The sequence below is a fragment of the Bombina bombina genome, chromosome 7 (assembly GCF_027579735.1).
Source record: "Bombina bombina isolate aBomBom1 chromosome 7, aBomBom1.pri, whole genome shotgun sequence".
NCBI classification, from domain to species: domain Eukaryota; kingdom Metazoa; phylum Chordata; class Amphibia; order Anura; family Bombinatoridae; genus Bombina; species Bombina bombina.
In genome coordinates, this window is record NC_069505.1 from 510,012,428 (window position 1) to 510,029,381 (window position 16,954).

The following is a 16,954-nucleotide window of genomic DNA, read 5'->3' on the forward strand; positions in this document are numbered from 1 at the left end:
TATGTCCATCAGTCATGTACACTCACTTTCTAGACATGTCAGACATACACACTTGGGTGTGCTGTGTCTGTCAGAAATGCCACACATATGCACTCACCTGTGACCTGTGTCTCTCAGACACGACACACATACACTCACTTGTATCCCTCAGACACACATACACTCACTTGTGTCCCTCAGACACGACACACATACTCTCACTTCTATCCCTCAGACACACATACACTCACTTGTATCCCTCAGACACACATACACTCACTTGTGTCCCTCAGACACGACACACATACACTCACTTGTATCCCTCAGACACACATACACTCACTTGTATCCCTCAGACACACATACATTCACTTGTGTCTCTCAGACACACATACATTCACTTGTGTCTCTCAGACACACATACATTCACTTGTGTCTCTCAGACACACATACATTCACTTGTGTCTCTCAGACACACATACATTCACTTGTGTCTCTCAGACACAACACACATACATTCACTTGTGTCTCTCAGACACAACACACATACACTTACTTGTGTCTCTCAGAGACGACACACATACTCACTTGTCTCTCAGACACAACACACATACACTCACTTGTGTCTCACAGACACGACACACATACACTCACTTGTATCCCTCTGACACGACACACAAACACTCACTTGTGTCTCTAAGACAAGACACACATACACTCACTTGTATCCCTCTGACGTGACACACATACACTCACTTGTGTCTCTCAGACATGACACACATACACTCACTTGTATCCCTCTGACGTGACACACATACACTCACTTGTGTCTCTCAGACATGACACACATACACTCACTTGTATCCCTCTGACGTGACACACATACACTCACTTGTGTCTCTCAGACATGACACAAATACACTTACTTGTATCCCTGACGCGACACACATACACTCACTTGTGTCCCTCAGACATGACACACATACACTCACTTGTATCCCTCTGACGCGACACACATACACTCACTTGTGTCTCACACATGACACACATACACTTACTTGTGTCCATCTGACGCACACACATACACTCACTTGTGTCTCTCAGACATGACACACATACACTCACTTGTATCCCTCTGACGCGACACACATACACTCACTTGTGTCCCTCAGACATGACACACATACACTCACTTGTATCCCTCTGACGCGACACACATACACTCACTTGTGTCTCACACATGACACACATACACTTACTTGTGTCCCTCTGACGCACACACATACACTCACTTGTGTCTCTCAGACATGACACACATACACTCACTTGTATCCCTCTGACGCGACACACATACACTCACTTGTGTCTCTCAGACATGACACACATACACTCACTTGTATCCCTCTGACGCGATGCACATACACTCACTTGTGTCCCTCAGACACGACACATGTACACTCACCTGTACCCTGCATCCCTCAGACACATCTCACACATACACTCACCTGTACCCTGCATCCCTCAGACACATCACACACATACACTCACCTGTACCCTGTATCCTTCAGACACATCACACACGTACACTCACCTGTACCCTGTATCCCTCAGACACATCACACACATACACTCACCTGTACCCTGTATCCCTCAGACACGTCACACACATACACTCACCTGTACCCTGCATCCCTCAGACACATCACACACGTACACTCACCTGTACCCTGCATCCCTCAGACACGTCACACACGTACACTCACCTGTACCCTGCATCCCTCAGACACATCACACAAGTACACTCACCTGTGCCCTGTATCCCTCAGACACATCACACACATACACTCACCTGTGCCCTGTATCCCTCAGACACATCACACACATACACTCACTTGTACCCTGTATCCCTCAGACACATCTCACACATACACTCACCTGTACCCTGTATCCCTCAGACACATCACACACATACACTCACCTGTACCCTGCATCCCTCAGACACGTCATACATGTACACTCACCTGTACCCTGCATCCCTCAGACACATCACACAGATACACTTCACCTGTGCCCTGCATCCCTGACACATCACACTTACTTGTGCCCTATGTCCATCAGTCATGTACACTCACTTTCTAGACATGTCAGACATACACACTTGGGTGTGCTGTGTCTGTCAGAAATGCCACACATATGCACTCACCTGTGACCTGTGTCTCTCAGACACGACACACATACACTAACTTGTGTCCCTCAGACACGACACACATACACTCACTTGTGTCTCTCAGACATGACACACATACACTCACTTGTATCCCTCTGACACGACGCACATACACTCACTTGTGTCCCTCAGACACGACACACGTACACTCACCTGTACCCTGCATCCCTCAGACACATCACACACATACACTCACCTGTACCCTGTATCCTTCAGACACATCACACACGTACACTCACCTGTACCCTGTATCCCTCAGACACGTCACACACATACACTCACCTGTACCCTGCATCCCTCAGACACATCACACACGTACACTCACCTGTACCCTGTATCCCTCAGACACGTCACACACATACACTCACCTGTACCCTGCATCCCTCAGACACATCACACACGTACACTCACCTGTACCCTGTATCCCTCAGACACATCACACACGTACACTCACCTGTACCCTGCATCCCTCAGACACGTCACACACGTACACTCACCTGTACCCTGCATCCCTCAGACACTTCACACACGTACACTCACCTGTGCCCTGTATCCCTCAGACACATCACACACATACACTCACCTGTACCCTGTATCCCTCAGACACATCACACACATACACTTCACCTGTGCCCTGCATCCCTGACACATCACACAATTACACTTACTTGTGCCCTATGTCCATCAGTCATGTACACTCACTTTCTAGACATGTCAGACATACACACTTGGGTGTGCTGTGTCTGTCAGAAATGCCACACATATGCACTCACCTGTGACCTGTGTCTCTCAGACACGACACACATACACTCACTTGTATCCCTCAGACACAAATACACTAACTTGTGTCCCTCAGACACGACACACATACTCTCACTTCTATCCCTCAGACACACATACACTCACTTGTATCCCTCAGACACACATACACTCACTTGTGTCTCTCAGAGACAACACACATACTCACTTGTCTCTCAGACACGACACACATACACTCACTTGTGTCTTTAAGACAAGACACACATACACTCACTTGTATCCCTCTGACGTGACACACATACACTCACTTGTGTCTCTCAGACATGACACACATACACTCACTTGTATCCCTCTGACGCGACACACATACACTCACTTGTGTCTCTCAGACATGACACACATACACTCACTTGTATCCCTCTGACGCGACACACATACACTCACGTGTATCCCTCAGACACGACACACATACACTCACTTGTGCCCCTCAGACACAACACACATACACTCACTTGTATCACCTCAGACACGACACACATACACTCACTTGTATCCCTCAGACACAACAAACATACACTCACTTGTATCCCTCAGACACGACACACATACACTCACTAGTATCCCTCAGACACGACAAACATACACTCACTTGTATCCCTCAGACACGACACACATACACTCACTGTGCCCTGTGTATTTCACATCACACACATACCTTCACCTTTGGTACAGTGTCTCTTTACCTCATGTTGCAAACTACTGTTAAAAACCAAATACCAAAATGTGATGGTAAAACGTTTACTAATGGTGCCCACACCTAACAGTATATCACAGACAATGTATTACTCACTGGCACAGGAATCTGAATGAAGCTCTTTCTTACAGTTTTTCATTTCACCTTTTTCCACCTCTTCCTTTACATTTAATAATGAAGTACCTGAGTTTTGCTCAGGAATCCCTGTAAATAAAGACAGGAAATTAAAGATACAGTACAGTCTGCTAAAAATGTATACATAATGTACAAGTAAACATAAAATGAAGTAGATTAGCGATTAAGAAAACATTGTATTACATTTTAAGTCAGAAATAAAGCTACAGCTAGAGTGTAACTCCACCCCCTGCTCACGCATGAGTAAGGGCTGGCAATCTCCCTGGTCAGAAAAGTCTGGGGGAATGGGATAATCTCATAACAGGTGGTGAAGTGGGTTAAGAAGTAAAGCTATGAAGCCCATATCGGAGATTCATAAATGGAGCCCCCCTTCTGCCCCCTCTCCATGATTTAACGGCTTGATATTGACAGTAAAAATGCTACTCAAAATAGAGAAGAGATGATGAGTTTTAATCAGAGTAAAAATGTGAACTTCCTGTCATGGAATGTTGGTGGAGTGTCTTCGCCAAGAAAGTTTAAACTCATAATTAAATGTTTAGCCAAACATAAACCGGATGTGGTATTTCTGCAAGAGCTACATCTTTCTGAAGTGGAATTGCCTAAACTCAAGATGAAGTGGGTAGGTGATCTAATAGCTACACCTGTTAGAAACAGGAAGGCTGGAGTGGCAATTCTATTTCATAAAGATCTAGAGGTTAAAGTCATCAATACAGACCTGGATATGGAAGCTAGATACATTATTGCTCAAGTTTTAATTAATGGTGTTCGCTTTGTACTATGCAATCTCTATGGCCCTAATATACATAGCCCTCTATTCTGGGAAAAATTAAAAATAAAATTATATCCTTTTAAGGGGCAGAATCTCATAATTGGAGGTGATTTTAACATGTCCCCTGTTCCGGAGCTGGATAGATTATCAAAGAAAAAGATGCATGATTATAATAGGATTGCAAAAACTTTTAAATCTTTTCTTTCTAAACTTAAGATGTTTGATATTTGGAGGATTAATAACCCAGATGCTAAGGTCTACACTTGCGAATCCAAGTCCCATAAAACGTTTTCTCGGATTGACTTCTTATTTGTTTCAGAATCACTCTCTATCATGAATATAATTCCACGGATAAATGATATAGAAATATCGGATCATGCCATTATCTCTTTAATTTTTCCTGCCCTGGAGGGCGGAGCTTGGTGAGCTGCAGAGCAGACGTGCTAACACAGAGCTCGTGAACAAAAAGCCTTTTAAAGTATTAATTACAACATTAATAAGCGCTAAAATACCAACAATGCCAATAGAGAAGTATCTGAGAGCCCATAGATAGCTTTCTTGAGAGGTATTTTTATTGCAAGAGAGGATCCGGAGCCAGGCCGATCTGAAGTACCGGAGGAGGTGACAGGAAAGTCCGGGGCTTCGGCCTATACCGGCATCTGAGACAACATAAGAACGGATCGTCTAAAAGAACAGTGGCATATCAATCCGGTTGTAACCGGAACGAGAGAGAAGAATCTACTCAAGTAATCAAATCACAGAGAGAGGGTAAGACATTTTACTCCTTCACACACCCGATAATACATATCTCAGACAGCGGCCTGCACGTTACAGCACAGGGCATTGCGATGCACTTTGGCTAACAGAAAGATATTGCATTAAGGACATTATTGGGAAAGAACGATTTATGCAGGCATCAGCTTCCATATAAGAGCTCTCACAGTTAGCGCTGACAGCTTGGAAATATTCAAGAGTGTAAAGGGGTCTGCAGTGAGGAAGACCTAACAGGCGGGAAAAGTCGCCATTTTTTGTAACAAGACCTAATGTGAGTGCAACCTTCTTTATATATGGACAGTCTCCTTACAAGGCTCCCTATCTCCAAACTCTATACCTGGGCTGTGAAACTTTGTAGCAGCGGCTTGGGAATATTTATAGAGAATTTGCAGGAGCCTTTAAGTCATCTGACAAGAGAGACCACTTAACACATCTATCTCACCTCCTTAAAAGCACAATGTGATAAAGACTGCAATCTTAACATCTATTCTGCCTGACATTGGATTCACATGCACCCTATAAATAGAGGGTTCCTATCAACATGAGCGTATAACCCTAAAAAGTCCCTATAAATCCTAAGAGTAAACAAGCGCAAGACATACTGAACACCTAGGTTCCCCACAACCGAAAACCCCAAACAAGAGATACCCTCTATCAAACTTCTCAAAATGAAGAATAAATCACAAACAGTAAAGGAATGCCTATCGAGATCCCAATCTAAACAAAAAGGTATAGATAAAGGTAATTCCCCTGTGGCACCTAGCTCACCAACACAGAGCACTGAGAAACCTGGGGAACCCAGAACAGAGGAAACCAACAAAGAGCTTCTATCCCAAATTAAGTCTTTGTTTCAAGAAGAATTTAAAATGGCTCTAGCTGAGATCAAACAAGACCTCAGAGAGATAGGTGGGAGAACTGCTGATTTGGAAGAAAAACTGGACAGTGTGACCGAAGAAATCCCCATCCTCAGAAACTCGATACAAGATAACTCTGCATATGTCCGTAGACTCGAAGAGCAGATAGAAGATCTGGAAAACAGATCACGCAGATCTAACCTAAGAATCCGAAATCTTCCAGAGTCTTATAGTAATCTAGAGGAAACAGTTACTGAGCTATTTGTACAATTAGTTCCAGATATAGAACCAACCATGCTGCTGATGGACAGGGTCCATAGGGCTCTCACAAGGCCACAACAAAATAACAACAGGGATGTCATCTTAAAACTACATTACTATCACGTTAAAGAACGGATTTTGAAAGCTGCAAGAGACAAAAGATGTATAGAATTTGAAGGACATAATATCCAAATCTACACGGATCTTGCTCCAATTACACTCAGGAAAAGAAGGGATTTGAAACCCATCACTGCCGCTCTCACAAAGGAACATTTAAAATACAGATGGAACTTTCCCTTTAAATTAACCTTCACACACCAGAATGGGAATTACAGCTGTACCACCCTAGAGGAAGGAAAGGCTCTATTAGACCGACTACAAATTCAAAATGACATCACTATTACTCCCACAAGTTCAGTTCCTCCTAGAAAAGCTTTTCAAAAAGAGTGGACACCAGTCGGGAGGAATGGAAAAGCAAAGAAACAGAAGATTACCCCTAACAAAGATCTAGAGGAAGAAGATTCCGACGAAGCTACTGACTCACCTACATGAGACCAATGCTAATATAAGAAGCTGTGAGTCTTTCAGGACTAAATCTCAAGATGTAAGGTCTATCCCATTGAATTGGGACAAGGCCTACATGGTAATGTTTTTCTGTGGCAGACTCATGGTTACTGGGTTTTGTGTTCAAGTTGTTTTATTAACCAGTTCTAGGTTATAATGTTCATAAGTTAAGTCCCTGAGGCATAACTCGCTAAGGTGAGGTAAAGCCCCCTTTCCAGCTCCCCGCTTTCCACAGCTAAGTCCTGCCCCTACGAAACTCCTACGCTAAAATTTTAGATAAGAGTCATTACTGGCCCCTCTCACCCCTAACTACCAATCTACCTCAAAAGGGACCTCAGGGATTTATACCCTTTAACCCTCACTAAAACGTTGGATTTTACTGTTCAATGTCATCTGTTACACAAATAATATATACTCTTAGGATATGTTCAATACCCCCCCTCACCCAGACCCCCCCTTTTTTGTCTCCCCCCTCCTCCCCCTCCCTTTCCCACGCTCATGTTAAGCACCTGATCAGGTAGAATGAGATGTAACACTTATATGATAAGTCATGCATAAGTCTTTATCTCTAACATTTATTTATATTTTATTTATGTTTCAATTTTGGTCACTAGTCCTTTGGTCACTTCTTTATGGTGAGTTGGTTCAGAAAGTTGTTGTTGATTTTGTGAAGCCTGAAGAAACAATGTATGTTGTGCTAAACCTCTTTTCTCTCATTCATGAAGGCGTGATTACAACTCCTCTACTGAGGCTGAGCTCGGCCTGGTCCATGAAACCCCTCCTCCAATTCAGAGAGACCACGATCCTCCTCTCACAGACTCACAGGTACTTTTCTAAAGCAGTCCTCCCCGACACTACAACATGCCCATAAAAATAATATCACATAACGTCAGAGGGCTAAATTCTAACATCAAAAGGAAAAAAGCAATCATGGAATATAAGGCACTGGGGGCTAAGATAATAATGTTGCAGGAAACACATTTCACATCAGCTTATACGCCCACTTACTGGGATAAGGCATACCCCACGCAATTTCATGCTATAGGCCCAAAAAAAAAATGCGGAGTTTCCATACTAATTCACTCATCCCTAAATTTCCAAGAAGAATCGGTAATAAGAGACAAAGAAGGGAGATATCTAATAATACAAGGCTCGATACAAAACACCCCACTCCTATTAGTTAACGTATATGCCCCCAATGAATCGCAGGCTAACTTTATCTCTAAACTAAGCAAGCACCTTACCCTATGGAAAAGATATAAAACTATAGTAGGTGGTGATTTTAATATCACTATGAATGACAAAATCGACAGATCCTCACAAGCACACACATCTCACAACACACCTACAAAACCGAGCAGAATCTTATTAGACTTTACATTAGACCACAACTTAATAGATTGCTGGCGAGCCCGGAATAGGGATGCTAGAGACTACACATACTATTCTCCTATGCACTCTTCACAGTCCAGAATAGACTATATCTTAGTAAGTCAAATTTTAGTACCACTGCTTAACAACGCGTCAATCACAAACTGCTCCTGGTCCGACCACTCCATAATGGAAATCACTCTAGCAGGATTGATTAATCCACATAGGACTAAATCTTGGACCCTAAATGCATCTCTGCTCAGGGAAGGGCCGGAACTAGAAAAGTTAAAACAGCAAATAGTTGAATTCATTACCATTAACAATAACTCCACACAAAACCCTACCCTTGAATGGGGAGCATTGAAGGCTTACACACGAGGCTTACTCATGGCCGAAACCAGAAGACAAAATAAGTTCAGAGAAACTAAAACACTAGAATTAAAAGCAGAAACTAACAGGCTGAGATCACAACTCGGGCTTAATCCCTCCCGATCTTTAGTCAATCAGCTTAAAGCCAAAAATGCAGAGCTAGACTCACTTCTAACCAAAGAGGCAGCTAGATCAATAAAAATAGTAGACACCCAATATTACATCTACGGCAATAAGCCAGACCGAATGCTAGCTAACAAACTGAAAGATATAGTGAAAACCACGACAGTCCCACAGATACAAGCCCCAAATAACAAGACCACCAATGACCCTCAAGACATAGCGAACTTATTCGCAGACTACTATGGTAAACTATATAACTTAACAACAACACATACAGAGAGAAACAGAGCCCTTGATCTATTGTCCTTTCTTGGGGATAGCACTCTACCAACCATCACCACAGACGAACTTGACTCCCTAAATAAACCCATAACCCCAGAAGAGATAATACTCAATATAAAGAACCTCAAACGATCCAAAGCCCCAGGACCCGATGGCTTTTCTGCCATATTCTACAAAATATTACACCCTATCTTAGTACCCCAACTAGTCAAAGTTTTTAATGCTATGATGCAAGGTAAGGACATCCCCAGAGAGATGCTGATGGCTCGAATCACAGTGATCCCAAAACCGGGTAAAAACAAGCAGCATTGCCAAAACTACAGGCCCATCTCTCTTATCAATCAGGACATTAAACTATTTACCAAAATTTTAGCAAACCGATTCAACCCACTTCTTACTAAATTAATCCACCCAGACCAAGTAGGTTTTATCACGCAAAGAGAAGCCCCAGATAACACGAGGAAAATTATCAATTTGATTAATATAGCCACGATTGAAAGAATGCCTTCTCTGTTCCTCTCGTTGGATGCAGAGAAGGCATTCGATAGAATTAACTGGGACTATATGTTTGCGGTTCTAGAAAAAGTAGGCATCACAGGTCCCTTCTACGATGCCATCAAAACATTATACTCACACCCAACAGCTTATGTCAAATTGTCAGGCTACCAATCGAACCCCATACATGTTAATAATGGAACCAGACAAGGCTGCCCACTGTCCCCGCTTTTATTCGCCTTAAGCATAGAACCATTAGCTATCAAGATAAGGGAAAACCAGGATATTTCTGGTATACAGGTAGGCCAAACAGAACATAAGATCTCCCTATTTGCTGACGACATAATCCTGACATTGACTAAACCCTTACTCTCCCTCCCTCCAGTTTATAAACTAATACAACAATTTGGATCCCTTTCGGGATATAAAATAAATGATGAGAAATGCGAAGCCCTTGGAGTCAGTATCCCAAGCCACACTAAAAGACTAATGGAACTTAACTTCTCATTTAAATGGCCAAAGAAATCCATTAAATACTTAGGAATCAACTTATCTAATAACATACACTCTCTATACCAGCTAAACTACCTTCCTATGTTTAAAAACATTAGAGCCTTAATTACAAAATGGATGAAACTCAAAATCTCATTCTATGGAAGAATTATCTCGACTAAGATGTCCTTATTACCTAAGTTACTTTACTTATTCCGCTCCCTACCCATATCTCTCCCCTTATCAGACCTGCAAAAACTCCAGAAGGACATCTTAAAATTTGTGTGGCAAGGTAAAAGAGCGAGAATCAATAAGAAACTTATGTGTACTGCTAAGGGAGATGGGGGGATAGGTCTCCCAAATCTAATATCGTATTATTATTCAGCCCGCACTGCCCAAACCCTACACTGGTTCAATATCAACAATAATTCACAATGGGTAAATATTGAATCAAGTGTTATGAATACCATCCCATTATCTAACCTCTTATGGACACCTGACACCACATCTACCACCAAAAGATGCGAATATATCACAATCCAACACACCCTACACATTTGGAAAACATTAAACTCTAAATTCCCCTTACTCAATAGGAGATCTATGATCACCCCTTTGATAACTAATAATACCTCTTTTGATAAAACCACTCAACAAAAATGGCGTAATAGAGGACTCTATAGAATTGCAGATATATATAAAGGAGGTAGGATGATTACATATGAACAATATCAGGCTCTAGATCACGAAGACAAGAATATTTGGTATCACTACCTACAATTAAAATCTAGAGCACAGCAAGTCTTAGGGGGGGAGAGGGTCCCAACAAACACCACACTAGAGAGGCTCTGCCTAACGGATCATCAAATCAGAGGGGGCATATCCACCTTGTACACTCTATTCAGCAGCGAACCTCAAGACAGTAAACCACCTATAATGCTAAAATGGGAAAATGACACAGGGAAAACCTGGTCAGTTAAGACGTGGAGAGAGACCCTAGCTAATGGCTTATCTTTCTCGCAAAACGCGACCCTAAGGGAAAATTTCCTTAAGGTAGCTTTCAGATGGTACCTATTCCCAACTAGATCAGGAAATGGAGGAGACCCATCATCCAACCTCTGTTACAGAGGCTGTGGCGAACTTGGGACATACCCACATATGTGGTGGGAATGCAGAAGCGTTAGAGAAACCTGGAACCATACATCTGCTCTTCTGAGCGATATCTTCCAAAAACCAATCATCTTGACTATGGAACAGGCTTTACTCCACTTTCCGATCCCTGGCATATCTAAGTATAATAATAAGTTAGCTAGGTGGATATGTACAATTGTTAGACTAGGCATAGCCCAATTTTGGAAAAAAACTCCCCCTAGTTTTGAAAGGATAAAACAAAAGATGATATTCCATTTTGATATGGCGAGCTCCACAGCAGAATATCTAGATGATAAAAAACCATTCCTTCAACAATGGGAACCCTTTATACATTACTATGAAACCATGAGGAGAGGGGAAGGGGTGGAAGTGGACCGGGCTGAGCAAAGCATTTCAGAAACAACACCATTAACCCCCTCGGGGGTGTAGAGACATCTTTAGAATCTGTTAACTATATACATGGGAATGTAGAGCTTTTTCAATGTATCGAATGACCTTTAAATACTGAGATTTGTGACCAATGTTTATTGTTTATTGTATATATGAAAATTTTTGAATAAAATATTTTCAACATAATTTTTCCTGCCCTGATAAGAACTAAAAATGGCTCTCAAAATTTCGTCTTTCCTCGTTTCTGGGTAAATAATCCTAGATTTACTCTTTGGTTAAAGCAGAAATGGAAAGATTATGTCTCCTTTAATATTGCCAGCTTTAATAAAATTGAGACTTTCTGGGAGGCCTCTAAAGACGTGTTAAGAGGGGAAATCAAGGCGTATTTATACGCCTGGAATAAAAAAAATAGGGCAAGTGAAATTCAAGCTGCTAATAGGATAAGGAACGCTTATAGAAAATTTTGTAATGAGAGATCCAAAGAAAATTGGGAAATATATTGTGCAGCCAGAAAAGACCGTGATATTATGTTAAAGCAAAAGTCTTATCGGGAGGAGGTAAAACTTAATATTCAATTTAAAGGTTCATTCGGCTGCTCAGCCAAACACTTAGCTAGGTTAGTTAAAAATAGAAAGAGTCGGAATTTTATACCCGCAATCAAAACAGAAGGCAATAGATATTTAGATTCGGAAAACATTAGTCAAGTTTTTCATGCATTTTATAAGAAAATTTATAATAAGGTCAATATCAATATGGATAACCTAGTAAAATTCTGGACAAAGATAAAAGTGCCTATAATCCCGTCTGAACATCTTAAAATTTTAAATGCGCCGATATCAGGGGAAGAAATTCTCAAAGCAATAGAAAAAATGAAAAAGGGTAAAGCGGCGGGCCCGGATATGTTACCCGCAGAATATTATAAAATCTTAGCAGATGAAATTAAAATTTCGTTGGAAAAATTATACAATGACTATTTCTGCTCTAATAATCCTATGTCTAAATATTTCGCGGCGGCTAATATTTCTTTAATCCTGAAAAAAAATAAAGATGCGGAAAATCCGGCCTCTTATAGACCGATTTCTGTACTGAATAGTGATTATAAGATTTTAACTTCTATTATCGCGACTAGGCTTGCTAAAGGGTTAGAATATATTATACATCCCGATCAGACGGGATTTATGACTGCCAGGAGTTCACTAAAAAATATCCGTAAGGTTACTTTATTATTAGACTATTTCTGGAATTTGGAAAAGAGTAAATTGAGCAAGAGGTCTACTGATCTCGCACTACTCACGCTTGACGCAGAAAAAGCGTTTGATTCGATCATCTGGTGTTATTTATTTCAGGCTATGGAAAAATTCGGTTTAAAGGATCAATTTATGCTCTTTGTCCGCAAAATATATGATTCCCCGATATCTTATCTTATAGTTAATGATACTTTGTCACCAAAATTAACACTCGAAAGGGGTACTAGGCAGGGATGCCCATTATCCCCTCTACTATTTAATATGGCACTTGAACCGCTCGCAATCTGGTTGAGGGATAATTTATCGGGGGTCTCTTTTGGTTCTCACACGATGAAAGTATTACTGTATGCGGATGACTTGTTACTAGTTTGTGAGAATACCCCACAAACTATGCCACTAATTCAATTCATGTTAGCCGAATTCAGTTCTATCTCCGGCTATAAAATAAATTTTGAAAAAAGCGAACTTTTATGGGTAAATAAATTTAGGGCGAGCTGTCAATCTCATCCTTTTAAAATAGTAGAGTCCTTTAGATATTTAGGTATCATACTGCATAAAAATCCACAAAAATTGTATAATTTAAATTTTCATCCAATTTTAGAGAAGGCAAAGAAAGATCTAGAGCTCTGGGCCGCCTTTCCTCTATCTATCTCTGCTCGAATCAATTTAATCAAATCAATTATGCTTCCACGTATTTTATATCCATTACAGAATCTACCTCTACTGCTTGCCAATAGAGATATACAGTGTTTTCAAAGATCTGTATCCAGGTTTATATGGGGAGGAAAAACCCCACGTATTTCTTTAAATAAACTAATGCAGAAGCGTAACGCGGCAGGCTTAGCTCTTCCCAATCTTCGATTTTATAATTTGGCTACGTTAGCTAAAATAGCGTTAGATTGGATTACAGATTCTAATAATTTTGCAACTATTGATATAGAAAGTTTTCTTATACAACCTTTTGCTTTAAAAGCTTTGTTACATTGTACTTTAAAGTCACTTACATCTAAGGTTAGATCAATGATTACAATTAAAAATATTGTTATAGCGTGGCAAAGGTTCTGTAATATCATGCAAATTGAACCACACTTTTCGAAATTCTTACCTATAATTGGGAATCCAGACTTTAAGCCAGGGTGCCAATATAAAATGTTCAGATTATGGGAAGAGAAAGGGCTTATTAATGTAATCCAAGCACTTAATGAAAACATGGAAATGCTTCCGCGAGAAACCCTCTTTAGTCAATATGGCTTGGATAGGAGTAATGATTTTGCATATCTCCAGCTAGCTCATTTTTGCTATAAACAGAATCTCGCTATGGACGCAGTGGATAAATGGGCAGACCTTGGCATCTGTATTAATAAATTTAGGAATGGTAATACATCTATCTCTTTATTATATGATCTGTTGTTGGCTAAACAAAGCTTGCCTGTGTTAGAGAATTTATGTAATAGTTGGATGAAGATATTGCCTAGGTGCGAGGCAGACACCATTAAGCAGAGTTTTGATTCTTTGGATAAATGTGTTATTCCTACAAGCTGGAAAGAGTCACATTTTAAACTTGTTAATAATTATTATCTGACACCTTTCAAGATGTCACGTTTCTTCCCTAACCAGGTTTTTGTTTGTAATCGCTGCCGGTACCCTAAAGCGGATATGTTACACATCTTTTGGCTTTGTCCTAAAATATTTCAGTTATGGCAAAAAATCCAGTATTGGATTACCCAGACATTTAAAGAATCATGGCAAATATCTCCAGAGCAGATATTTTTCTTTGAATTATCCAAGGATATGCCAGTGCATTTTCAATATGTGGTTAAAATCTCTATTTTAACAGTAAGATATCTCATCATTAAAAATTGGCTGGCCCAAGAAGCGCCCTCTATGGGGGCATTCCTTAAAGAGATTCAAACACATATTCTTAACCCTTTTCTTAGCTCCAAATGTTTTGCTGACTTGGTAGTCTTGAATGAATTTCCACCGATGTGGGTTTCAAATTTTAGAGAGGTAGGGTAGGGGACGGTGGGTGGGGGGCTGCTGAGTGAGAGGAAGGAACTCCCTCCCCTTTTTTTTTTTTTTTTGTCTGTTTATTTGTTTTGTTTTATTACATTTGTTTTACGAATTAGAAAATATCTCAACTGCTATTGTAGGAGGTCATGTAGCAGGTATAGTTCATAATAAGTTCAAATTGTGACATATAGACAAATTTGTTTTATGTTATTATTGCAAGATATGCACCAAAGTTATGTTTGTGTCCTTTTTTGTCTTTTTCTCTCTGTTCTGTTATCATGCTGTTGACCTCCTTATTTGATGATTATTGTATATGATTCTTGAGTGAGAATAAATAAAGGTAAAAAAAAAAAAAAAATGGAGCTCATAAGATCTCATATTAGAGTGAAGCTACTTTGAAAGGAAATAAAGCAAGTAAACTATGATGTCATGTAGTTCAAGCAAGAATTCCCTCTTTAGAATTACAAGGGGCTGAATTTCTGTAATCCTGTGGACACAAGGGAAGCTTTTGTAGAAAATGATTCTTCCTTACTTTATCTAAAAGATGATCCCCCCCCCTTTCCTTCATTCGAAACCATCAGATCCTTTTGCTCAACTTTGAACTTACCACCCCTTTATAATGACCAGATTCAAACTTTATGAACTTCTGTTTCTGAGAAAGAACTTCTAGTTGCCATTTCATCCTGCAAGGGGTTTAAGACACCTGAAGACTTCACAGAAATGTTGTGTAAACTATAACATCTTTAATCTGACCCATTCTTCCATGAGTTTCCATGCAGCAAGGCTCTTTTCCTTTTGAATATCTAGTGTTTGTCGATTATGCATTTCTACTGCATTTAAAGGGACACTCAAGTCAAAATAAACGTTTATGATTCAGATAGAGCAACAGTTTTAAGACCCTTTCCAATTTACTTCAATTATCAAATGTTGCACAGTCTTTTTATATTAACAACTTTCTGGGGAACAAGATCCTAATGAGAATGTGCACAAGCTCACAGGGCATACGTATACTAGTCTGTGATTAGCTGATGTCTGGCAGGAAAATGAGAGAATAAAAATGTCAGAAAAAAATCTAATTCTTATTTGAAATTCAGAGTAGGTGTTAAATCATTGTCTTTATTACGCACTTGTTAATTGTGTAATTCTACTGCACTAAGTGGTACTAGACAATGCACTTACTTTGAATTTAAAATGAGCAGTAGAATATTTTCTAGCAAATTTCAAAGTTAATCCAATTTTCTGTCCCCTAGTATCATGTGACAGCCATCAGCCAATCACAAAATGCATATATACGTTTATACTGTGCAGTTTTTTTGTACATGCTCAGTAGGAGATGGAGGCTCAAAATGTGTGCATATAAAAAGGTTGTGCACGTTTTGATAAAGGAAGCATATTGGAAAGTTGTTGTTTTTTAAATGTAATGCTTTATCTAAATCATGAAACTTTAATTTGACTTTAGTGGCTGTTTAATGAATAGCAAATATGTGAAAAGATTGCTTGGAATTGAATAGATCTGCACAAAGAGATAAGTGGACAAGATGGACAATGAAACCTATATATACAGTATGTTATTGCTTTAGTTTAATACAACTAATAAAGTACAGCAGAAACGTTGTCCTAATATGAAGCAGTACTTTTCATATGACTGTAAAACTCATCTAAAAAGTGATTTTAAAAATGAACCAAGAAGCTGATTGCAAGTATTAGGATTATAATAGCCAGCAAAAATGAGTCTTTACGTAGAAAACCATGAGTCTGACTAGTGATCTAAATCGTGATTTTAATTTGATTTACATTAAATCCACCGTGGCTAGACTGCTGAAAACTCTAATTACAAAGTGTTTACTATCCCTTTTAAGGGACAGTCTACTCCATAATTGTTATTGTTTAAAAAGACAGATAATCCCTTTATTAGCCATTCTATTAGCCATTCCCCAGTTTTGCATA

General features: G+C 39.9%; 1 protein-coding gene across 1 annotated transcript in view; it reads right to left on the bottom strand.

The window, feature by feature from the left end:
• LOC128666914 (gastrula zinc finger protein XlCGF26.1-like) overlaps positions 1-16,954 on the bottom strand; it is a 55,839-nt gene that overhangs the window by 36,094 nt on the left and 2,791 nt on the right. Inside the window, exon 3 of the mRNA XM_053721729.1 lies at positions 3,816-3,923. Coding sequence (XP_053577704.1) covers positions 3,816-3,923 — 108 coding nt within the window. The remainder of the gene's footprint in view (positions 1-3,815; positions 3,924-16,954) is intronic.